Raw genomic sequence first — 25,872 nt, forward strand, 5'->3', positions numbered from 1 at the left:
ATTCAAAAAGAACATAGAAATAATGTGAGGAGGAGGGATATCAACTTAAACTCTTTGACCTGATTATGAGCTGATATTGCTAGAATATTAGTGATATCATTCGCAGATTTATGAATAAAAACACACTTTGCTTTCTCATAACTAGATAAAAACAGTTTACAATCTTGAACCAAAAAGCCAAAAGATGATAAATCATCCAACAAACCACAATTAACTGACATCACAAGTATCTGAACATCCAATTGGAATATCTAAGCATCCAATTGGAAAAGGACTCGATCTCATCCACACTCTTTAATCCAGCTTAATACTTCCCGAAATGTCATAGTTTCAGCACACTTTGCATCTATCTGGTTATAAAAAGAATCTGCTCTAGTAGTCACAAAACTCCTATCATCATTCCGGATTACATAACCGAAACCTACCGAATCTCATTGCAAGCTTAAAGAAGCGTCAATGTTCGCCTTAATCCAAATTTTAAGTGTTTCATATTTTAGATTCAGACTTAAAACTTTTGATGGAGAAAATATATCATCGCATCTCAAAGGAATAGAAATTACATTTAAAATTTTGTTACATATAAAGATTAAACTTAAGACTTTACAAGAATCAATTTAATGCATTTATCACCCAAAACCCTAACCTGTAGATTCTAAATTCTAAAGTTTAAACCCTAAAATCCAAAGTTCTAAAACTCAAACTCCAGATCCAAAACTCTAAATCGCAGAGGTTATGGTTTTTGGATTGATTATCAACAAGAACCTACCAAATGTAGAAAGTGGGATAATTTGCAACTTACCCTCGTAAAGTATGCAATAAGGTATTATTATTATTGAAATGATCTATTAGTAACATTACACATAATAAAATGTAGTAAAAATTATTTAGTAATTTTAATAATTAAAAATTTATTAGCTTATTTTTTTTCAATTATTTTACTATCTAAAAAATTATTAAATTTGTGGCGATATAATTATATTGTAAAATTAAGAATACAATGTCAATAAATTAATCAATATAGTGAATTTAAATTTGAAGTAATAATAATGTTAAAAAATTTCACAAATCATAAAAATTAAATGTAACATTGGTAATTTGATATTGATAATTAAAATTATCCTCTCAAATTCTTAATGACACAAATACTTGTAATATTATATTATACATAGTAATAAATAAATAAATTAATTAAATTATAAATTAAATAATAAATATAAATAGCATGCATTCGTAAAAGAAACTAATATAATAAATATTTATATACTTTTATTAGTAATTTTACATATCAACGGTAACTGATAATTTTTTTTTTTAAAATATAATTTATCAATCACATGAAATATATTAACTCGCTGGCGAAAACCTTTCATTTTCCTGACTCGAATAACTGATGGATGAATCCCAATCATCCGCAATTTCTTTATTAGTGTTCCCTAACTTCTCTTTCTTCGATTCCTGACGCCTCTGCCCCTAATTGTGAGTAATTTATTTATCTTATTAATTTTTAAAATTTTGGTTTCCAATATATAAGATTGTCGATGGAGGATCTTGCCATCCACCAAAGTTTAGATCTACTGTGTTGATGATGGAGGGAGTAGAATATACCTCCCCTAACACTTTTTTGCATAGAAAAGAAGCAAAGTTGCTAAACTTGCACTCTCAGGCATTGTTAAAAAAAAAAAATGGAGGATGAAGACCTCCTATTATAATTCTCTTCAACCTTTCTTGTTTGTTTGTTCTGGATTGCTGTGATGTTGTCTTATAAAATAGATATTTTCAAATTGCTGTGATGTTGTCTTATAAAATAGATATTTTAAAATTGATGGTTATTATTTGAATGATAGTCGAATCTATTTAATTTTGTTTTTTTATTCATATAAAAACTGATTTTCATTAATAATTTTATTTAAAAAATTTAATTTTTCTGTTATTATATTTCAAATATTATCATAAAAATAATAAAAAATTTAGATAGTAGTACTCAACATATAAAATTTAAATGGGTATAAGTCTAATTAAATAGTTGTAAAGATCAAATAAGTTTAATTTATTTTTTTTATTAAATAAATTTAATAATTTTATTGAAGAGCCAAATAAATTATAATTTAATATAATATTATTTTTTAATTATAAAATATTATTTTTAATAATACAATATTATTTTTTATTAACAAAATTTTCTTATTGCATTTTTTAAATTTAAATTATTTATATGTATTTTTAAAAATTTTTATATTCATTAAAATATTGTCAAAGCTTATCTAATTCTTAATAAAAATATAAAAATTTAATTGATAAAAAAATTAAATTAAGCTTATTTATTCTGAATGGGTTTAATTTAACTAATTTCCAAATTCAAATTTAATATCAACCTTATTAACTTTTAAAATCTGAATTCGACGTCCACAGTTTTATTTAATTATACGAATCTGAATTAAATAATATTTCTTTTAATTAAAGATTCAGAAAATACCAGCAAAACTATACAAAAAGAGCTTACGCGGCAGACAGAAACTGACGACTGCACACTACACGTGGGAATTCCATATCAGAGGATTCTCCCCTCCACGCTTACACCTGTGTGGATATAAGACAAACTATTTTCTCAGCGAAAGAAACCATTCTCATCTTTTTCTTCCCTTTTTTCTTGCTCTCTCTCCGTCTCTAGAACAGAAGAAAAATGGCGGTGGAGATATTGAAGCCAAGAACGGACAAGAGAGATTACAGGAGAATCGTTCTCAAGAATTCACTTCAGGTGCTTCTTATCAGCGATCCCGAAACCGATAAGGCATGTTTTCTCTTCCTTTTAAATTTCACACTTCTTGCTTATCGAGTTCGACTGATCTAACTGCTCAATTCTGATTCTTATCCCCTTTCAGTGTGCTGCTTCCATGAATGTCAGTGTTGGCTCCTTTAGCGACCCTGTCGGCCTCGAAGGCCTTGCCCATTTTCTTGGTCATTCCTCTTTCTCTCCTTTTTCTTTCTATATATTATTAATGTTGAAGTTTTCTTATATTTTCTTTTTAATGTGACGAGGCAGAGTGGATATTTCTTTTCTTTGGAAAATGATTATTTAGTCCAAGTATCATAAAAATTTATTAGTTAGTTTATAAATTTTTAAAAATATACTAAAATGATCCTAACTTTTTTTAAAAGGTATATTAATTAATGGCTCTTTTAATTTTAGTTTAAGTATTATAAAAGGTCTAAAATACTTACAAAATTGGAGAGCCTAATTAGTAGTACCTTGTTGTATAATTTTTGTTCACTTATCTTTTATAAAAGACAACCTCTTTGTCGAAATATCTATTAGTATTTAATAAAATCTAATATGCCCATAATTCTTATTTATTTTATTTTTTCACATAAATTTTTTTTATTAATTTTTTAATTATATTTATTGGGATATTTCTATAAATAGCTTGTATATAATTAAGTATTTATGTGATATGATTGGAATATAATTAAGTATAATTAGAAGATTGATTTATTTTGGTTCCTATTATATTTTCTTTTTAATGTGACGAGGCAGAGTGGATATTTTCTTGTTCAGATTTCTTTTCTTTGGAAAATTATTGTTTAGTCTCTATATCACATAAACTTGTTAGTTAGGCCATCGATCTAAAATAAATATATTAATTAGTTGAATTTTAGTTTAAATATTACAAAAAGTCTAAAATACTCTCGAAATTGGAGAGACTAATTAGTACTACCTTGTCGTATAAATTTTTATTCACATTGTTTTTTAACAAAAAGTTAACCTCTCGTTATTATCAAAATATCTATTAGTATTTAATAAAATTTAATGTTGACATAATCTTTATCCATTTTATTTTTTCACATATGTTGGGAAAGACAATTTTTTTATTAACTTTCTAATTATATTTATTTTAAAAATATTAAATTTTATTAGATATTAATATATATTTTGACAATAATGAGAGGTTGTTTTGGAAATAAAATAAAATTAAATAAGATTATAACGGTCAATTTATATATTAATTATGTGTAAAAAAAAGTGGACAATGAGTTTGAGAAAATTAAATAAAGGAAAGATGGATAGAAACTATGTGATGGAGGAAGTATATTTTTTATAAAATTGAGAGACTAGCCAATGAGTTTTTTCAAATCAGAGGGACTAAATAATAAAATATTTAATTACTAAAATTAATTTAGAGACTAATTACTAGAATTTTTAAATGTTAGAATGTTTTAATCTATTTTTCAAAATAGAGGGCCAACTAATGAGCTCTCCCTAATATAGGACTAAATGGTAATTTTTCCTTTTTTTTCTTTGGTATCTGTTTTCTATCTTTGGGTCTTACTGTGTTTGCCTCGAAGGCCTTGCCCATTTTCTTGGTCATTCCTCTCTCTCTCCTTTTCTTTCTTTATATTTATGGATGATGAAGTTTTCTTTCTTTCTTTCCGTTTTCTTTTTGGTAACTATTTTTCTGTAATTTTGTTTTTCTATTTTCTGTCTTTGGGTCTTACCGAATTGTTTTGCAGAGCATATGCTATTTTATGCTAGTGAAAAATATCCGTTGGAGGATAGTTACTCCAAGTACATTACAGAGGTACTTGCTTTAATGGCTTAAAAAGTTATACTGGCTTCTCTCCTTTTGAGTTAGTTCAGTATGTAGTGCTCCAACTTACTATTTGTTTTTTTTCAACAAGGGGTTCACGGCTTGTTCCTTATGTTGGTATTTTTCTTTGTTATATGCATTTGAATTTGAAATATGCGTTAGCGTTTCTGAGTGTGAATTATGTAAGGGATTAATGTATTCAATTGTCACTTGATGCTGGCTATAACTTAATGGCTTAAGTTGTATCTTGTTCTCTCCTTTGAGTTGGTACAGTGTCCAGCGTTCCAATTTACTTTTTTTCTTTTTTTTTTTTCTCCCAAAATAAGGACTTCACTGCTTGCTCCTTATCTGGGTCTATTTTTTATTTGATATTATCAAATTAATTTGAAATATGCATTAGCATTTCGTGTGTGAATTGTGTAACACATATTATTGTAGCTTGATCCTCGCAGTGGATTTGTAATGGCCAATGCAATACTGACTAATACTTCATTTGTACTTTTGATGATTTCTGTTACTCAAATCTGTTCTGTGTGTATTTTGTCTGCCTGATGCTTAGCATGGAGGCATCACCAATGCTTTTACATCTTCTGAGCACACCAACTACCATTTCGATGTCAACGCTGATTGTTTTGAAGATGCTTTGGACAGGTAAATCCAGGTTCCCTTTTGCTGATAGTTTGTTATTTTCATCAGTGTCCTCATAAGGTTTGTGAGCCGGTTTTCACATATGATGTACTGTTCAGGTTTGCACAGTTCTTTATTAAACCATTAATGTCACCCGATGCAACAACAAGAGAGATTAAGGCTGTTGATTCTGGTTAGCTTTCATGTCCAGTAGCCACTCTCTTTGATCAATATAAATTGTTTTATTCCCTAATTTCTAAGTTCTGTAATTCTCTTTTCTTATTACTGTCAAGTGTTACTTATTCTTATATTTCGTTTACCATACAGAGAATCAGAAAAATTTATTGTCTGATGCTTGGAGAATGAACCAGGTTTCAACTGCAGCCCTTGCTTACTTACTTTTGGCCATCTTATAATCTGAGAGTTGGTGTGCACACATATTTTCCTTAGGTGAAGTTAAATGATGAAACTTGATGGATGTGAGCTTGTGTGTATTCCATCAAAACATCCATCTGGTAGAGATGAATAAAGGAGAAATTGAAAAGTCCAGTGCAATAAGGAGAGTTTCTTTTTTAAAACAAAACCTTTTAATGAAAGAGTTTCTAAAACCCTGACTTCTATAATGGAGGATGATTCTGCTTATGCTCTTTGATGATTCTATAATTTTTCATCGGCTACTATCTTATATTCTAAATACTCTTAGTCCATGACTCCATGCTAGTGTCTATTTTTCTGTTACATTTAATGGTAAGTTCTGCTTCCTTTCTACTAAAGTTTTCTTGTGTTTGACTTTTCATAGTTTCTTTCATTTGTAAAAGAAAGGAGTAATTTTGACAATGAATCTTGGTCTTATTGGTTGTCTTGTCTTGGCTTGGTTGGAGGGACCATCTCTATTTTACACAGAAAAATTCAGATTACGTTAACACAACAGCATTGAATATTTGGTTGCCTTTTATATAGTAGTACTAGATTTATTGCAATTGATTGGCGAAATGGGGAGACTTTGTGGGATTTTATGTTACAAGCTTAAATGTGGGAATCCTTTATGCCCATGCATTCTACTTTTATGTTTGCAAGTTTTTGAATAGATATAGTTTTCCACAAATTTTAGAATAGATATATCGATTGCTGGTTTCTTCTTATTGGGCAGGCTAGAGATACATTGAATTTTTTATTCTTAAAAAATTCACAAAAGAGGTGGCCTAAACCTTCCAACTTAAATGCAGGAAAAACATGATACAATAACTTCTTTCCTTCAAAGTCTACTAGCTAACTTATGTTCTGGTAGGGTGCCTGGCCTCCACTTACTGGATAGTCCACTAGCTAACTTGTTTGCAACCATCGCAGTGCATTTAGTGGATGATAGTTTATGCCTGTTGGATAGTAGAGGAGAAAAACTGTAGGACTTCAAGATTAAATATTGCTTCAATTTAAGTTTTAACATCTCTAAAACTGTGGAATACTGAACATATGGTTACACAATTTTTATATGTACTTTATTCCTTCATGTGGCATTTCATGTGTCATTGTTTTGAAGTATTTCTATAATTAATGTACTTCAAACTGATTTTCTCTGAGGTATTTGATACTATATGCAGCTTCAGAAACATCTAAGTGATGAAGGCCACCCATATCATAAATTCAGTACAGGTAAACTATGTTGATTATAGTTTACACCTGGATGTGTAATTTCCTCCTTTCTCCTTTAATAAAATTCCTCTTCTTCTCCTTTTACAAAAAAAAAAAAAATGATAATTTGCACAATGATGTAAATGCCATATATTCAGGCACTTGGGAGCCCATTGGCTAGTTTGACTTTGTCTGTTCCTTTCTAAGTCATCATGACTGAATCTTTGAAGGATTGATTAATGATATTTTCAACTCTGTTGAGTTCATAATCAAAGCCAACTCTTTCTTCTGGGAAATTGGATGTCATTATGGACGTTTGACATTTATTTTTAGGAATGACTGCTGCTGATTTATGTTTTCCATAGCGGACGCTATAAAATTCTGAATGAATCAGTTTTACAACAAAAATTGGTTTTTATATCAAGGAAGTGAGAATCTCTGTATTTTCTTGAAATGTGTCTAGTCTTTGTTGACCTATAGGGAATTGGGATACTCTTGAAGTTCGGCCTAAAGCAAAAGGGTTGGATACGAGACAAGAGCTTATTAAATTCTACGAGGAAAATTATTCAGCCAATCTCATGCATCTAGTGATATATTCTAAGGGTTAGTAGAAATGCCTGCCTCCTGCATTTATAGCTTAATTCATTCACTTGTTTACAATGATGATTACATTGCCTTGGAAAACTTCAGAAAGCCTTGACAAAATTCAAATCCTTGCTGAGGACAAGTTCCAGGAAATAACTAATAAGGATAGAAGCCGTTTTTCTTTTCCTGGTCAGCCTTGCACATCGGAGCATTTACAGGTACTTTATAGTACTGGTATAGACATGTAGTTATTATCCTTTGCATGTCTTGGACATTTTCAATTTTTTTTTGGTGGAAAGAAAATGTGATACAACCATAATTACTAGATTTTTATAAGACTACTTCATATTTCCTTTATTCCTGGTTGTTGAGATTATTTCTGTAAATAGGGATATGATTGTGTGATAATTAGGGATATGATTGTGGGATATGATTGGGATATGATTAGGGAATTAATTTATTTTCTTACCTAGTGTGTACCCTTGTAAGTAGTATATATACCCCAATTAGCTTGAGGGGAATAATCAAGTATTTTCTCTCAAACCTATGCTCTCCTTTTCTTCTTTTCATCAAAATTTCATGGTATCATAGCCAAGAAATTTGGTTCACCTTTGAGTGTGACTTTCTAGAAATCAGTTAGTCTCACCACCCAATCTATTCTCCACGCCGGCCTCCGATCTACTTTCCTGCGAAGCGCCGCCTCCAGACGTGCTGCCACGCGCCACCCTGCACAGACTTGTTTCCGGCCACGCGACGGCGCGTGAACCACTTTCTGGCGACCATTTCACGCAGGCGATTCTTCTCCCAGCTTCGCCCGGCTCCGGCGACCAAAGCCCAGTAGGTGCGGTCGTCAGATCAGCTCGCCTTCATACGTCCTCCATCCACGCGCGGACGCGTGCACCACTTTCCGGCGACCGTTTCATACCGGCGATTCCTCTCCCAGCTTCGCCCGGCGCCGGCGACCAAAGCCCAATAGGTGCAGTCGTCAGATTTACTATTCACAGGCGTTCTTTTTGGCAGATTCGGCTCCTCCTTGCAGATTCGGGTCCCTACCCAGTCCTTTGTTTCAGATCTCTCTGGACATGTCTGAGAATCAAAACACCCTCAATACAGATTCAGATTCAGTCTTCATGGCCCAATCAAATATTGCCCATTCTAGTAATTCTTTTACTTATCTAACCAAGTCTTTACCCATTGGTTCATGGATCCTCGACTCCGGTGCTTCTGATCATATCTCTAGTAATCCCTCTCTTTTCTCTACTCTTGTTTCACCTTCCACACCATCTAAAGTCACATTAGCTAATGGTTCACAAACTCAAGTTAAAGGGATCGGTAACGTATATCTCCTTCCTTCTATCCCCTTAACTAATGTTTTATTTACCCCAGACTGCCCATACAACCTAATCTCTGTTAGCAAATTGACTAAAGATCTTCATTGTTCAGTCATCTTTACTACTGAATCTGTGGTTGTGCAGGACCGGAGTACTGGAAAGATGATTGGAGCAGGATATGAGTCACAAGGATTGTACTATTTTTCCACTTCTAATTCTCCAATTGCTTTTGTGTCTTCCACCTCCGCTGAACTCAGTCATAGTCGTTGGGGACATCCAAGTCTGAACAAGTTACAAAAACTGGTTCCTAGCCTATCTTCCTTGCCTTCTTTAGAATGTGAGTCTTATCAACTCGGGAAGCAAACTCGAGCTTCTTTTCCCAAGCGAATCAATAATAGGGCTAAGTCTATGTTTGACATTGTGCATTCAGATATTTGGGGTCCAAGTCGGGTTAGTACAACTCTGGGATTTCAATATTTTGTTACCTTTATTGATGACTATTCTCGTTGCACTTGGCTTTTTCTAATGAAGAATCGTTCTGATTTGTTCCCTATTTTTCAAAGGTTTTATGCTGAAATCCATAATCAATTTGGTACTCGCATTAAGATACTGCGAAGTAATAATGCAAGAGAATATTTGTCTTCATCATTCACTCATTTTTTGTCTACTCAGGGTATTGCTCATCAAACTTCTTGCTCTTATACCCCACAACAAAATGGAGTTGCCGAACGGAAAAATCGACATTTAATTGAAACAGCCCGCACTTTACTCCTACATCACAATGTTCCGTTGCGTTTTTGGGGAGAAGCTGTCCTCACCGCCTGTTACTTGATTAACCGAATGCCTTCCTTTGTTTTGCAGTATCAAAGTCCTCATTCTGTCCTATTTCCTAGCCAGAATACCATCCAGTTGTCTCTGCGTGTTTTCGGATGTATATGCTTTGTTCATGATCATACTCCTGGCAAAGACAAACTCCAACCTAAATCAGTTAAATGTGTCTTTCTTGGCTACTCACGGCTTCAAAAAGGTTACAAATGCTATGATCCTACTACTAACATATATTTTGTCTGCAGATGTCACATTTTTTGAAATCTCTCCTTACTTTTCTTCTAGTTCAACACACAAAATTTTTGTCCCTAGCGCTTTGCCTGTACCTCCAGCTTCTATTTCATCTTTACCACAAGTGTGTCCATCTCCCACTCCTATGCCACCTCTTCAGACCTATACACGTTGGTCTCACCCATCTGCTAATAACAATGACATTTCTCTCCCTAATGCAGGTACTTCTAATGACTCACCTCCCGCTCCATCATCACCTACTTCGGTCATGCCTTCAACTACAGCAGCTACTCCTCCTCTTGCTCTTCGAAAAGGTATTCGCTCTTCCCGAAATCCTCATCCCATTTATAATTTTGTGAGTTACCATCGTTTGTCTCCTTCCTATTATACCTTTGTCTCTGCTGTGTCTACTGTCTCCATACCCAAGACAGTTAGAGAAGCATTGGATCATCCTGGTTGGTGTAATGCCACGGTTGAGGAAATGACTGCTCTGCATAACAATGGAACTTGGGAACTGGTATCCTTACCACCTGGTAAGTCTACTGTTGGTTGTCGATAGGTTTACACAGTTAAGGTGGGACCTGATGGCAAAATTGATCGCCTTAAAGCTCGCCTTGTAGCTAAAGGTTACACACAGATTTTTGGGCTTGATTACAGTGATACTTTCTCTCCCGTAGCTAAAATAGCTTCTGTTCGCCTCCTTATCTCATTGGCTGCAATTAATCACTGGACCCTGCATCAACTGGACATTAAAAATGCCTTTGTTCATGGAGAGCTCGCTGAAGAAGTTTATATGGAGCAACCTCCAGGGTTTGTTGCTCAGGGGGAGTCAGTTTTAGTATGTCGTCTTCGGCGCTCTTTGTATGGACTAAAACAGTCTCCAAGAGCATGGTTTGACGATTTAGCACTGTAGTTCAACAGTTTGGAATGTCTCGAAGTAATTCTGATCACTCCGTATTTTTTCGTTATAATGGTGATAGATGCATCTACTTGGTGGTCTATGTTGATAATATTGTCATTTCAGGAAATGATCATGATGGAATCTCTCAGCTTAAGCAACATTTGTTCAGTTATTTCCAAACTAAAGATCTGGAGAAACTGAAATACTTCTTGGGAATTGAAGTGGCACAGTCTAAAACAGGTATTGCAATTTCTCAACGGAAATATGCTTTGGATATATTGGAAGAAACAGGCATGTTAGACTGTAGACATGCGGACACTCCCATGGATCCAAATGTTAAGCTTGTTCCTGAACAGGGGGAGCCACTTAAAGATCCTGCTAGATACAGAAGATTAGTAGGCAAACTCAATTATCTCACTATCACACGACCAAATATTTCCTTTGCTGTAAGTGTGGTTAGTCAATTTTTTCAAACTCCATACAGTAGTCACTGGGATGCAGTCATTCGCATTCTTAGATATATCAAAGGAGCTCCAGGACAGGGTCTACTCTATGAGGACAATGGTCACTCACAAATTGTTGGCTATTCTGATGCAGATTGGGCAGATTCCCCTTCAGATAGATGATCTACTTCAGGATATTGTATTATGATTGGAGGGAATCTCATATCCTGGAAAAGTAAAAAATAGAGTGTGGTTGCAAGATCAAGTGCAGAAGCAGAATATCGAGCTATGGCTTTAGCAACATGCGAACTCATCTGGTTGAAACAACTCCTTCAGGAATTGAAATATAGTGATACTGGCCAAATGAAGTTGATATGTGATAATCAAGCTACCCTCCATATTGCATCAAATCCAGTTTTTCATGAGAGGACGAAGCATATAGAGGTGGATTGCTATTTTATTAGGCAAAAGATTGAGTCCGGATGCATTTCTACTAGTTTTGTCAACTCAAATGATCAGCTAGCTGATGTTTTCACAAAATCACTTCGAGGACCACGAATCGAGTATATCTGTAACAAGCTTGGAGCATATGATATGTACGCTCCAGCTTGAAGGGGAGTGTTGAGATTATTTCTGTAAATAGGAATATGATTGTGTGATAATTAGGGATATGATTGTGGGATATGATTGGGATATGATTAGGAAATTAATTTATTTTCTTACCTAGTGTGTACCCTTGTAAGTAGTATATATACCCCAATTAGCTTGAGGGGAATAATTAAGTATTTTCTCTCAAACCTATGCTCTCCTTTTCTTCTTTTCATCAAAGTTTCACTGGTCACATTTTTTCAGATACTTGTAAGAGCTGTCCCAATAAAACAAGGTCACAAATTGAATATCATTTGGCCAATAACTCCAGGAATTCTTCACTACAAGGAAGGGCCATGCAGGTATCTTAGCCATCTTATTGGCCATGAGGGAGAAGGATCTTTGTTTTATGTCTTGAAAACTTTGGGTAGGTTTTTCGTGTCCTTTATATGCTTTTGGCAATGGCATTTATGTATTTATGTAATTATATTCCTGAAATTGAACCACTTATTTTGTTAAAAAATTATATATCCTTGGAGGATTTAGTTTTGCTTTGTTTTTCGAATATGCTATCATTTATTTTTTATGCCATTTTCCTTGGAAATAAACATAGATGACAAGCACAAAAAAATGCAAGAAAAGTTAATGGCCTTAGTAGCCATTTTAGATGCCTTTCAGAAGTCCTATTGTAAGAGTAAAGGTAATATGATGTCGTTTATTTGATTTCATGGGACGTGTTCCTTCTTTATGCTTGATGTTGGGGAGCATGTTTCTCTATACTGTTATTACCTGACTGGTGTATTGTTTAGCACAATTTATGAGCACAGAGAATGATTGCTTTCATTTAAAATTTCTTTTTGGAGCATTATGTAATTCTAGGAGCTTGTCATTGGCTATGAATCCAATGGTTATTAGGATTATGCACCACGCAGTCGGACAAATTATAGATTGGGGAAAAATTAGGTCCCTTGTAACAAATCCTGCATATAATCCTTTATTGGTGACTGTACTTCCTGGGATATTGGGACCACTTATAAGCTGACAATCTCTTCATGCCTGCAATGCATAATCACTGGGAACAAATCTGGACTGTTAAAATTGCTTTTTCAGGACCTCAGCTTGATTTTTTTCAAAGATATACAATTTATAGAGGAAGCTCCGAAGCTTTTATTGAGATTAAAATGCTTTGAAAGTTGTAGAAATATAATATTTATTGTTGTTTCACAATAGAGATTACAACCTATTTATATTTGAGTGACAGTATCTGACGGTATCTAAATAGGAAGGAAAATCAAGTCTATGATTATACAATTCTTAAGATTAAGCAATCGACCCATCTATCAATATTTACTTCCTATATTAATATATTTACTTCCTATAATCTATAACACTCCCCCTCAAGTTGGAGCATAAATGTTAATCATGCCCAACTTGTTACATATATAATCAAACTCGTCCCATACAACTTAGCAGAACCGAATTTGTGAACTCAACTTCTTCCAATAATTGACGTACCCACAAAACTTCACAAATGGTTTCTGTCATGACTCGACATTCAAGTTCATCACTAGAACGGGAGACCGCATTTTCTCAGCTTGGTAAAACGCCTTACACACATTATAAATACGAGAAATATTCCCTTTGCCAGAATATAGAAATTCCAAATACTCGATTAATTCTTTAATAAATTCAGAATGATTAATAAGACTAATCACCTTACTGTGAATAGAATTTTGAATCCGTGAACAGTACTCGATGAAAAGTACTCCTGGCTCGTGAACAGTACCTGATGAACAGTACTCGTGAACAGTAGCCGATGAACAGTACTTGATGAACAGAGCCCTAAGTCTCCAAATGTTACCCTTTATGGATAACTCAAATGTATAGAACCCTAAATCTCCAAATGTTACCCTTTATGAGTAACCTAAATAAAGAGAGCTCTAAGTCTCCAAATATTACCCTTTATGAGTAACCCAAATGAACAGAGCCCTAGGTCTCCAAATGTTACGCTTTATGAGTAACCCAAATGAACAGAGCCCTAGATCTCTAAATGTTACCCTTTATGAGTAACCCAAATGAACAGAGCTCTAGGTCTCCAAATGTTACCCTTTACGAGTAACCTAAATGTACAGAGCCCTAAGTCTCCAAATGTTACCCTTTATAAGTAACCCAAATGAACAGACCCCTAAGTCTCCAAATGTTACCTTTATGAGTAACCCAAATGAACAGTATCAAAAAAAAAAAAATAACCTCTACCCAACACCCAAACGAACCGCAAATTTGACAAGGGAGCTGGCTCTGATACCATGTAGAAATATAATATATTATTGTTGTTTCACAATAAAGATTACAACCTATTTATACTTGAGTGACGGTATCTAAACAGGAAGGAAAATCAAGTCTATGATTATACAATTCCTAAGATTAAGCAACCGACTCATCTATCAATATTTACTTCCTATATTAATATATTTACTTCCTATAATCTATAAAAAAAGTTAAAGGCAAGATTTATGAGTGTGGTTCCCATATATCTTGCTCTGTGGGATCTGTTTGTGAAGATAGCTTAGATAGTTATAAAGGATATCATTTATCAAGATAGAATTTTGGGCATAAATGTACTACCTGTTCTATTGAAGATATTTTGCAGATAGCACGTGCATGTATAAATCATATCTGCAGAGGATGATTCTTTTCTTTTTACAGATATTAAAATTACAGAACTTAGTGTTTGACGTTTTTATTATGACTCTCATATGTTACTCCCCTTTTTGTGCCCTTTGTTAGAATTGATGAGATTCAATGCTCCAACTTAAGGAGGGTTGCTATGGAAAGTTAATACGTATTTATATGTTCTTAATTAAGGAGATTTTACATGTTTCTATTCAATTTGAGAATTCCTTAATTTACCGGAGCATGCTATATATGTCTTCGATATTCCAAATGAATATAAAAGCTTATGTATTTAACAAAGATGTAGTCTTTTGAAGTTTTGTCTGTAGACGTATACTCTCATAGCTAAACTACATCAATTTTCTTCTGTTATTTTCCGTATCTTCTATTGTTCTAACTTAAACACCCTCATTTATTTTTGACTTTTTCTTGTCTGGGAACCTATTACACTAACCATATGATTTGGTTCTTGGGGAAATCCAGGATGGGCTACTGGTTTGACTGCAGGTGAAGGGGACTGGACAACAGAGTTTTCTTTTTTTAAAGTAGTAATTGATCTGACTGATGTTGGTCATGGTTAGTTTTAGTATTCTTTCCTACTTCAGTTTTGTCGGATTGGTTTGTATTGCAAGTCTTGGACTTATCTTTTGACAGACCTGCAAAGATTTATTTTAGCTTATTTTCCTGGCACCTCGCTCTAATACTTTTTTCTGGGTAATTATCTCGATTCAATGCAGAGCACATGCAGGATATTATAGGGGTGCTATTCAAATACATTCATCTCTTGCAGCAATCTGGTGTTTGCAAATGGATGTTTGATGAGGTATGACAATGTATTTGTGCATTTTCTGATGATGAATCAAACTTCAAAATATAATCTTGATCTTGTAAATCATAATGTTCGAAATTTATCCTGTTAATACACATAGACCAGTCACTGGAAAGAGCTCCATGTCTTAATAATTCTTGGTGTTTGGAAACCCTACCAAATCTACATCTTATCTTTAGTAGAGTTGAGATATTGAGATTTTTGGTAATGATTTTTAAATTTCCCCTTGTGCTTGACTTCTACATTCATGCAAAATGATTTGGACCAACTTTCATGTTCTATGTTTTCTTGCAGTTGAATGCTCTGATTCAATTAACCTTATTTTCCTTCTAACAAATAAAATATGGCAACATATTAATTGGCTTATATAATTTGAATAAAGATTGCTTGAGCAGAACCTTCTTAATAATATTTTAGATAGCATCATGGGTTAAAAACATGTCACAGTTTGAGATCAATATTTTCATGATTCATCATGAGAGTTTTTATGCTTTTCCATTGAGAATTGTTGTTTTACCTGAGCATTTATCATCTTTATTTGTGAAGTTTCTACCTTACTATTAGTTATCTTTAACATTTTTCTTGAAGATTCTATTAACATTTTATCATTTGATGAAGCTTGCTGCTGTTTGCGAGACAATGTTTCATTATCAAGACAAAAGCTCTCCGATTGATTATGTGGTCAAAACTGCATCTAATATGGAGGCAAGTTTGATTCTTTTTCTTCCTTTCCATTTTTTAATGTGCTACCTTTTAGATTTGTATAGTTTTGTTTCCTTGGGATGACATTGTAGTTTACTCAAAATGTTATTTTGGTGCGAATTGTGCTAAAATTTCTCCTATAGTTAGGTAGTGGGAAAAGCCCATTGAAAATAGCTAGCATTTTATTTCCATGCATCCTCCAAGTGATGAAGTGGTTATGTTTGGTTTAATTGTTGAATATAGTTGATAGCTGCTGCTGATAGCTAATAGCTTGTAGCTTATAGTTTATTATAACTGGTAGCTAATAACTAATTCTACCTTACATATCTTAAGTGTCCAGTAAATTATGCCTAATTATTACTATTAGCATGTAAAATAGCTAATAAAGGTACATATCAATTTATTTTAATTTTGGGAGAAATTTTTTAATTCTATTCCAATTGAATTGATTTTTACAAGCTACACAAAGAATCAACCTAAATTAGAAATATTTATGATAAGAATAAAATCTCTATAATCAAGCCCTATAATCAAGTCTAATTAGGATCCCAAATATCTGAATCTAATTAGAAATTGGTCAATACTCCCCCTCAAGTTGGTGCATAGATATCGCACATGTCCAATTTACAAATCAAAGTGTAATGGAGCTTGTTGTTGAGCCCATTGGTAAACACACAGCTCGCTGTTTATCGGAAGTCACATGATCTAATCTCAAGATATCATTTATTAACTTCTAAATTGTTGATCAATCTCTATGTGCTTTGTTCGGTGATATTGAACTGGATTGTGAGCTATACGGATGGCAACTTTATTATCACAGTACAAGAGAAGTTTGTCCCTCTCCAATAGTTTCAATCTCTCTAACAATCTCTGCAACCATAGGAGTTCACAAACACCTTGTGTCATCATTCTATACTCCGCCTGAGCAATTGATCGAGCAACAATACTTTGCTTTTTCTTCTCCAAGTGATAAGGTTTCCTCCTACAAGTGTACAGTAACTACTAGTCAATCTCTTATCATCAAGGATCCAACCTATTCTGCATCAGCGAGTGCGTGTATGCGGAGGTGACCATATTTAGAGAATAGGAGACTTTTTCTAGAAGCAGACTTTAAGTATCACAAAAGGTGAAAAACAACTAGCATGTGAGACTCACGAGGATCATGCCTAACTGACTGCATATGCTATGTCTGCTTGAGTATGCGAAAGATAAATCAATTTACCTATTAATCTCTGATATTTGCCAATATCCACTGATTCACCAATCTCTGCTTGTAGCTTGTGATTGTTCAATGGGGTTTCTGCTAGTTTACAGCTTAACATACCAGTTTCTTCCAAAAGATCCAGAATGTATTTTCTTTGAGAAATAAAGATTTCCTTCTTTGATCTGGCAACCTCGAGTCCCAAGAAATATTGAAGTTTTTTTTAAATCTTTAATTTTAAACTCATGAGCCAAAACCTTTTTCAATCGAGTCATCTCTTCAATGTCATCCCCCTTTATTACTATGTCATCAACATAAACTATGAAAAGAGTAATTTTACCCTTATGATATCTGATAAATAGAGTATGGTCAGTATTGCTCTATTGATAGCCAAAGGAAATTATAGCTCTGCTGAATTGATCAAACTAGGCTCTGGGAGACTGCTTCAATCCCTTCTTTAGCCTGCGCTCCTTTCCTTGTATTTTTTCATCAACAAATTCAGGAGGGATTTTCATTTACACTTTTTCCTCCAAGTCTCCATAGAGAAATGCATTTTTCACATCAAAGTGTTGTAAGTTCCAGTTAAGATTGATAGCACAAGATAACAATACGCTGATTGAGTTCATTTCTAGAATAGGGGCAAATGTCTTCTGGTAATCCACTCTAAAGTTTTGAGTGTATCCTTTGATAACTAGTATGATCTTAAATCTTTCAATTGATTCTGCTTTGTGTTTCACAATGAATACCCATTTATAGCCAACATGTTTTTTCCAAATGGAAGAGACATAAACTCCCAGATCTCATTTTTAGTCAGAACTTTCATTTTTTTAATCATTGCTCCCTTTTAATTAGAATCTTGAAAAGCTTCCTTCCAATCTTATGGGATTGACACAGAGGAAATAGATAAGGTAAAAACTTTATAGGATGGAGACAAAGAATCATAACAGAGAAAGTTAGAAATAGAGTGTTTTGTGCAAGATCTAACTCAATTTCTTTGAGTAATTGGTTTATCTAGATCATCAATGGGCTCAAGGTTTAGGGATGACTCACTAGATGGAGAACATAAAGATTTATGATACTGAGTAGACTGCACAATGACTTTTTCTGCTTCTGTTGTATCTCTTCTTAAGTGTCTTCTTAAATCTGATTTATCCAAACGCTCAACTATTATTTTTTCTTGATCACCATTACTCTCTTCCTGTATAGTAGTTTCCTCTAGAGTAAAATGCTCTAGAGTTATAGGACTAGGAATCACCTCTTCTCTCTCATTGTTCTCTAAGAGATGATGGAGTAGTACTGAAGTAAGGTTGAGTCTCTCTAAATGTAATATCCATATTGTTAAAGTATTTTTGAGATGGAGGAGGGTAACACTTGTAACCCTTCTGTGTGAAAAAGTAACTAATAAACACACGTTTAAGAGCCTTCGGATTGATCTTTCCACTTGTCCTAGTATGAACAAAATACGTACATCCAAATACCTTTGGTGGAACAGTATAAGTATTTTTCTCTTGTAGTATTTCTAAAGGGCTTTTGAAGGCAAGAACTTTGAGAGGTATTTTATTAATGAGATAAACTGCATCTGAGATTGCAATCTCCCTAATACGTTTTTGGAAGGTTCATTTTGAAAAGGAGAGATCGGACTACGTTCAATAGGTGTTTATTTTTTCTTTCAGTAACACCATTTTGGGCACTAGTATAAGGATAACTAATTTGATGTAGTATCCCATTAAACTCCTGATGAGCAGAAAAACGTCCATCCATGTACTTTGTGCCATTATCAGTTCTTAAAATTTTTATATTAGTATCAAATTAAGTACAAACCATGTTGTGAAAAGATTGAAAGCAAGAAAACACATTATTTTTTGCCTTTATCAAATAACCCAAGTTAAACGAGCCAATAAAAGTAACAAAGCAATGATTGCCAGATATTGAGACCATTTGAGCAGTAGGTCCCCAAACATCAGAATGGATGGTCACAAAAGGGCTCAGCAACACAAAGAGGTAGAAACGACTAAGTTACTGTTAAAACACCTTGAAAAATCCAAAGAAGAATCCGATCATGGAACAGGGCCAGTCAAAGGCGTGACATGCCGTAAAGAGGGCCGAAAAGGAGCGCCGACAGAAAAGAACACCGAAGGAAGGCTCACGCACCAGCATGTGGAAGGAGATGCAAAAGCTGTGGCAGAGCGTGACGACACGTGCGTGGTTGGAGCCGCGTCGTTAGGGATTGGCTGGAAATTTGATGGGCTTTCCTTCTGTACAAGTGGTGTCGAACAACTACCTTGATATAGTCGCCTAGAAGCTTGACTTATCAGTTAATCCTAATTTTTTTGGTGACAGATCTGAAAGCTATGCCAATTAAAGTGGCAAGACTATGATACTATGAAGAATTTTTGGAGGAAATTTTTTATGCTATTCCAATTAAATTGATCTTTACAAGGTTGGACTATTTATACACAAAGAATCAAACTAAATTAGGAATATTTATAATAAGAATAAAATCCCTATAATCAAGCCTAATTAGAATTCCAAATATTTGAATCCTTCTAATTAGGAACCTTTTATGTTGGTCAATACTTCCCTGAATGAGCAGGCTATTCTGGGGTATAAACTGAATGATGGATTGTTGTTGTATAAGGAGAGGTTGTATGTGGGATCCAACACAGGGCTGAAGCAGAAACTTTTAGAGCTTTACCATGCCACAGCCTTAGGTGGGCACTCTGGGATTAATGCTACTAGAGACATTTCTTTTGGCCAAGGATGTTAACTGATGTATTGCAGTTTGTCAAGGGTTGTGACACTTGCTTTAGATGTAAGGGGGAGCACTACCTTTCTCCTGGTCTATTGCAGCCTTTGCCCATTCCACAGCAGGCTTGGCAGCATATTTCTATGGATTTTATCGAGCATTTGCCTAAGTCAAAGGAAAAGGATACAATTTTGATAGTGCTGTGTCGTTTCACCAAGTGTGCTCACTTCATTGGAATTTCCCACCCCTTCTCTGCCTCTATTGTTGCTAAAGTATTCCTGGATACAGTATTCAGATTGCATGGAGCTCCTCAGTCCATTGTATCTGACAGAGATAAGCTTTTTACAAGTCTTTTTTGGAGGGATCTCTTTAAATGCTTAGGGATACAACTAGCTTACTCTTCTGCGTATCATCCTCAATCAGATGGGCAAATGGAGAGTTAATCAATGTGTAGACATACAACTACCTTGGTGTATGATTCAGTTGCAGCCAAAGGCCTGGTTTAGTTGGTTAGCCTTAGCTGAGTGGTGGTACAACACTTCCACCCATAGTGCCATAAAGATGTCTCCATTTGAAGCATTATATGGTTACTCCCCTCCATTATTACCTATGCGGACTTTATAGGATCCAGTAGTGGGAGATGTGGAGGCACTACTCCAGAAACGGCAGCATTGGAATAACCTTCTTAGGGAAAATTTGCAGGTGGCTCAGAAGAGAATGAGGCAACAGGCTAATAAGAAAAGAAGTGAGAGGACCTTTGAGGCAGGTGATTGGGTGCATCTCAAGCTTCAGCCGTACAGACAAAGTTCCTTGGCCTTAAGACAGAGTTTGAAGATGAGTGCTAAATAATATGGGCCATTCCAGGTGCTGGAAAAATTGGAGCAGTTGCAGTTGCCAGAATCCTCTTCCATACACCCAGTTTTTCATGTATCCTTGCTGAAGAAAAAGTTAGGGAGGGAAAAACAGTTATTGTCGATTTGCCTATCACTCAGGACCAGGAAATAGTGGTTGCCCCTGAGAAAGTCCTAGCTACAAGGTGGGTGACAAGAGGAGACAGCAAGGTATTCCAGGGATTGATTAAATGGCTGAATCTGTCTACTAAGGACTCTACATGGGAAGACAAGAGCTTTATTGAAGCACAGTTTCCAGCCTTCTCCCATTTTGGGGACAAGAATGTGCTGAAGAGAGGGGTATTATTACACATACGAGAAAGAAGTATAGGAATAAAGAGAGTTGAGATTAGGAGGGAAAAGCAGTTATGTTGTTGTAACAAACTGCCAGCTCACTCAGTGTATATAAAGTGAGCTGAGTAGCTCTCCAGATTCATTCAAGAATCACCAACTCTCTTCCTCTCAAGTTCTCTCTTCTTCTGTAATTTCTCCCTAAATCTTCTCTTCTCTCCTTTCTTCTCTATTCTTCCTATCTTCCTCCTTCTTCTCCTTTGTTAGGGCTTCCCTAACATGTAAGTACTGACTCAAGACCCATGAGAGGTTGTCTGCAATCCAGCCAATGAGATACCAAAGACATTTTAGTACGGTTTAAACTATTGATTTATGTAATTGGACTCTCTCTCTCTCTCTCTCTCAATGCCTTAAAACAGAAAACCCATTTGCAAATTGATGCTTCCCGAAACTATCCCATGTCTTTCTCTTTATTGCGCAACTCAATTGACGACTCCGTAACAGATTCATCTTCTCCTCCATGGTGAAATAGCTTGTGTCTTCCTTCAAAATCAGGAGTTGCCTTCTTAGATTGAAATATGCAAAGATCCTTTCTTTTTAGATTGCAGTGTCTATTGATATCTAAGGAAGCTTGCCTAGGGTGAAGAGTACTTTAGTGAAAGTAAAGGGAAAAGTCCATTCTTTCTCCATCTAATCTCTACTTCCCCCAAAAAAATTTCAGATTCGTTAAACAATGAGGCACAAGAAAATGAGCCACTATAATTTAGCCGATAATATCCTTGAAAGTCGGCCAAAGTCATCCAACCCTACAAAGCCACTTAAGCCACTGTATTTTGGCTGATAGTGTCCCTGAAAGTTAGCCAAAGTCACCCAAGCCATTTGAGGAGCACCCTACAGAGCCACTATAATTTAGCTAGTGGCTCCTTGTCTGAAGAATCTAAAAATTCATCTGGAGCAGCTACTGATTCGGTTAAGGAAGAGTGGAAATTACTCTTTGGTTTCACTAATTTACGTTTCACCCTATCCTTTAAGCAAGCTTCGTAAACAATGAAATCTATAACTAAAAGAATCTTTGGGTATTTCAATTTGAGAAGGGATTGCTCAATTTTGAAGAAAGACAAGCTATTTTGGTGAATGGAGAAGATGAGTCTGGTGAGGAGCATCACTTGAGTAGCATGATGGAGAGAAAAGGGACTGGAGAGTCTCGGGGAGCGACGTGAAGCGTCTATTTTCAAATAGATTTTCTTTTTTAAGGCGTTGTGAGAGAGAGATTCAAGAGGATCTTCGGTATCTCCTTGGTTGGGTAACGAACGTGCGTCTCATGGGTTTTTGGTCGGTACTTAGCAAACATCGGTGAGGAAGGATCTGCGAAGGATCAGCTCAATATTAGGGATGAAAGCTTCGATACTGATGAAGAAGCAACTTTTGAAACAAGGAGAGAAAAGTGATAAAGCTGCTACAATTCGGCTGGGTTGAGAAGAGGAGAAGGTGAGATTCAAACAATAAGTTGTTAGGGAAGGATTACCTTTTTGATGTACTGGTTACAAGAGACGGATGTAACTTTTGTCCAATGAGTTTAAATAAATAAAAAAGGCTCATTTAATGAAGATCTGAAAAGTGGAACACCTTTTTCTTTTGAAAAATGACTAGGCAAGTCTCAAGAAAAGTTTGCATAAGCAAAAAGATATAATATGTTGAATCCCACATCGATTGTGGAAAGGGGTAATGTGCCCCTTATATGGGCCATAAGCACTCCTCCCCCTTGAACTAGTTTTTGGGTAAGTTATGCCCGATCCAAATTTAACATGGTATCAGAGCCTCCCATCCAATGTTGAGCCTCCCATAAATATGTCATGCACCGGTAAAATTCTAAGCGTGGGGGTGTGTTGAATCTCACATCGGTTGTAGAAAGAGGTAATGTGCCCCTTGTATGGGCCATAGGCAATCCTCCCCCTTGAGCTAGCTTTTTGGGGTGAGTTAGTCTTGGTCCAAATTTAACATGGTATCAAAGCCTCCCCATCTGATATTGGGCCTCTCATAAATATGTCACGCACCAGTAAAAAATTCTGGGCGTGAGGGAGTGTGTTGAATCCCACATTGGTTGTGAAAAGGGTAATGTGTCCCTTATATGGGCCATAGGCACTCCTCCCCCTTGAGCTAGCTTTTGGGGTGAGTTAGGCCTGACCCAAATTTAACATAATAGAAGATTTTTTTTCTCATATACTATGATTAGTTTCCTTCGTAAATGCCTGTTCATTATGTGATTATACAAGTTCAAATGTTACTGTTATCTCTAGATCTCTATATCTCCACTTGTAAAACTTGAAAGTGAATTTATTTACTGAACAGTGATTTATTAGTATGTATTGGATTATTTTTCTTGTTTGTTTTTTCTAGATATATCCTCCTCAAGATTGGTTGGTTGGGTCATCATTGCCTTCGAATTTCAATTCAAGCACAATTCAAATGGTATTGGATGAGCTTTCTCCAAATAATGTCCGGTAAGTTAATTACTAAAGAATTTATGGCTCAAAGGCTGAATAGTTTATTTACTGCATTGCTTTGGTTCTTGCCGTGTGCTGTTGACATTTATCTTATTTGAGGATGAAACATCTTTATCTCAATTTGTTGGGCATTTTTAGAAAGATAAAATTTTAAAACTTGTGAACATGAAATTAGAATACATTAACTAGTTCACTATTTTAATTGTTCAGCAAGGGAAATTTTTTCATTGCTCATACAATGTGATGGTGCTCAAGTTACTAAAAAGGATCAATTAAGCTCATATTGGCGATCATGTCACAAAATTTTAAGGCACTAATTCTTGACTGGGGGACATAGGACTGAACCCAATTAGCCATATCACCTGGTAAGTTTTTATTATAAGAAAAAGAAAGAAGGGAAGAAACCAGATCAGGAAAATAACTAAACGGCTACACCTTTACTTAATTTTTACAACTCTTACATAATGCATGGTGAATATTTATAATGAGAAAACCAAAATATAAATCCATAAATTTAGAAAGGAGATACTTAATTCCTAAATTAAGGTGTAATTTTCTTTTTAATTTAAAGAGAATCTCATTAATTTTTACACTCTTCCTTGATGAGATTCTTATTGAATCTATTATAAGAAGCAAATATGATGATATAGAAAGTAAATATGGACATATTCATTAGTGCAAGAGCTTACTCCTTTTCTTTGAGCAATTGGTTTATTTATATCATCAATGGACTCAAGATTTAGGGATGACTCGCCAAATGGAGGAGAGAAATATTCATGACAGTGAGTAGACTGCACAATGACTTTTTCTGTTTTTGTTTTGTCTCTTCTTGAGTATCTCCTTAAATCTAATTTATCCAAACATCCAATTTGGTCACCAATAATCTCCGCTGTATAGTACTTTCTTGATCACCAATAGTACATAGTAGTATCCGTAAGATGTTATAGAGTTATAAGACTAGAATCATCTCTTCTCTCTCATTATCCTCCCCTGAAGAGGTGATGGGTAATACTGAAGTAAGGTTCAGTCTCTCTAAACGAAACATCCTTACTGACAAAGTATTTTATAGATGGAGGGTGGTAACACTTGTAACCCTTCTGGACTCAAGATTCAGGGATGACTCGCCAAATGGAGGAGAGAAATATTCATGACATTGAGTAGACTGCACTATGGCTTTTTCTGCTTTTGTTTTGTCCCTTTTTGAGTATCTCCTTAAATCTAATTTATCCAAACTTCTAATTTGGTCACCAATAATCTCCCCTGTATAATACTCTCTTGATCACCAATAGTCTCCCCTGAATAGTAGTCTCTGTAAGATGTTATAGAGTTATAAGACTAGAAATCATCTCTTCTCTCTCATTATCCTCCCCTGAAGATGTGATGGGTAGTACTGAAGTAAGGTTCAATCTCTCTAAACGAAACATCTATACTGACAAAGTATTTTATAGATGGAGGGTGGTAACACTTGTAACCCTTCTGCGCGGGAGACTACTCAATAAACACACATTTAAGAGCCCTCGAATCAAGCTTTCCGTCTACGCTAGTATGAAGAAAACACGTGCATCCAAACACCTTTGGTGGAAGAAACAGTATAAGCATTTTTCTCTTGCAACACCTCTAAAGGGCTTTTAAATGCAAGAGCTTTGAGAGGCATTTTATTAATGAGATAAATTGCGGTAAGACTGGATCTCTCCAATAGGTTTTTGGAAGATTCATGGTGAAAAGGAGAGATCTGGCTACTTCTAATAGGTGCTTATTTTTTCTTTTAGCAACACCGTTTTGGGCACTAATGAAAGGACAACTAGTTTGATATAATATCCTATTAGACTCCAGATAAGAAGAAAAACGTCCATCCATGTACTCTGTGCTATTATCAATTCTCAAAACTTTTATCTTAATATCAAATTGAGTATAAACCATCTTGTGAAAATATTAAAAGCATGAAAACACATCATTCTTTGCCTTTATCAAATAAACTCAAGTCATACGTGTGCAATAATCAATAAAAGTAACAAACTAACGATTACCAGATAGACCGTTTGAGTAGGTCCCTAAACATCATAATGGATGGTCACAAAAGGATCATACTCCAATTGTTATTTGAGGGATAAGAGGTTTTTGTATGTTTAGCATACTCACAAGCATCACAAACTAAAGAATCACACTGAGCCTTGCCAACATATATAAGTCATCGTGCAGTCTACCATTGCTAATTCTCTTTCCAGTTTGAAGGTCTTGAATAATACAATGGTCAAGAAAAAATTTAATTTTACAGTTAACAAAATAACAG

At 34.9% G+C, this 25,872-nt stretch overlaps 1 protein-coding gene across 5 annotated transcripts in view; it reads left to right on the plus strand.

Moving 5' to 3' along the window:
- The first annotated feature begins 2,603 nt into the window (after positions 1-2,603).
- LOC110622795 (insulin-degrading enzyme-like 1, peroxisomal) overlaps positions 2,604-25,872 on the plus strand; it is a 40,570-nt gene continuing 17,301 nt past the window's right edge. For 2 of the 5 annotated variants that reach the window (XM_043959466.1, XM_021767432.2), the window contains exons 1-14: positions 2,605-2,788; positions 2,880-2,955; positions 4,507-4,574; positions 5,143-5,234; positions 5,330-5,403; positions 5,538-5,581; positions 6,809-6,860; positions 7,320-7,442; positions 7,530-7,642; positions 12,011-12,173; positions 14,903-14,995; positions 15,157-15,242; positions 15,867-15,953; positions 23,476-23,579. In XM_043959466.1, the coding sequence (XP_043815401.1) occupies positions 2,681-2,788; positions 2,880-2,955; positions 4,507-4,574; positions 5,143-5,234; positions 5,330-5,403; positions 5,538-5,581; positions 6,809-6,860; positions 7,320-7,442; positions 7,530-7,642; positions 12,011-12,173; positions 14,903-14,995; positions 15,157-15,242; positions 15,867-15,953; positions 23,476-23,579 (1,283 nt within the window). In that variant the 5' untranslated portion in view covers positions 2,605-2,680. Of the gene's footprint in view, positions 2,789-2,879; positions 2,956-4,506; positions 4,575-5,142; positions 5,235-5,329; positions 5,404-5,537; positions 5,582-6,808; positions 6,861-7,319; positions 7,443-7,529; positions 7,643-12,010; positions 12,174-14,902; positions 14,996-15,156; positions 15,243-15,866; positions 15,954-23,475; positions 23,580-25,872 lie in introns of all 5 variants that reach the window. The other 3 variants (XM_043959467.1, XM_021767433.2, XM_021767434.2) reach the window with 3 other exon arrangements.

The sequence above is a fragment of the Manihot esculenta genome, chromosome 9 (assembly GCF_001659605.2).
Source record: "Manihot esculenta cultivar AM560-2 chromosome 9, M.esculenta_v8, whole genome shotgun sequence".
Taxonomy (NCBI): Eukaryota; Viridiplantae; Streptophyta; class Magnoliopsida; order Malpighiales; family Euphorbiaceae; genus Manihot; species Manihot esculenta.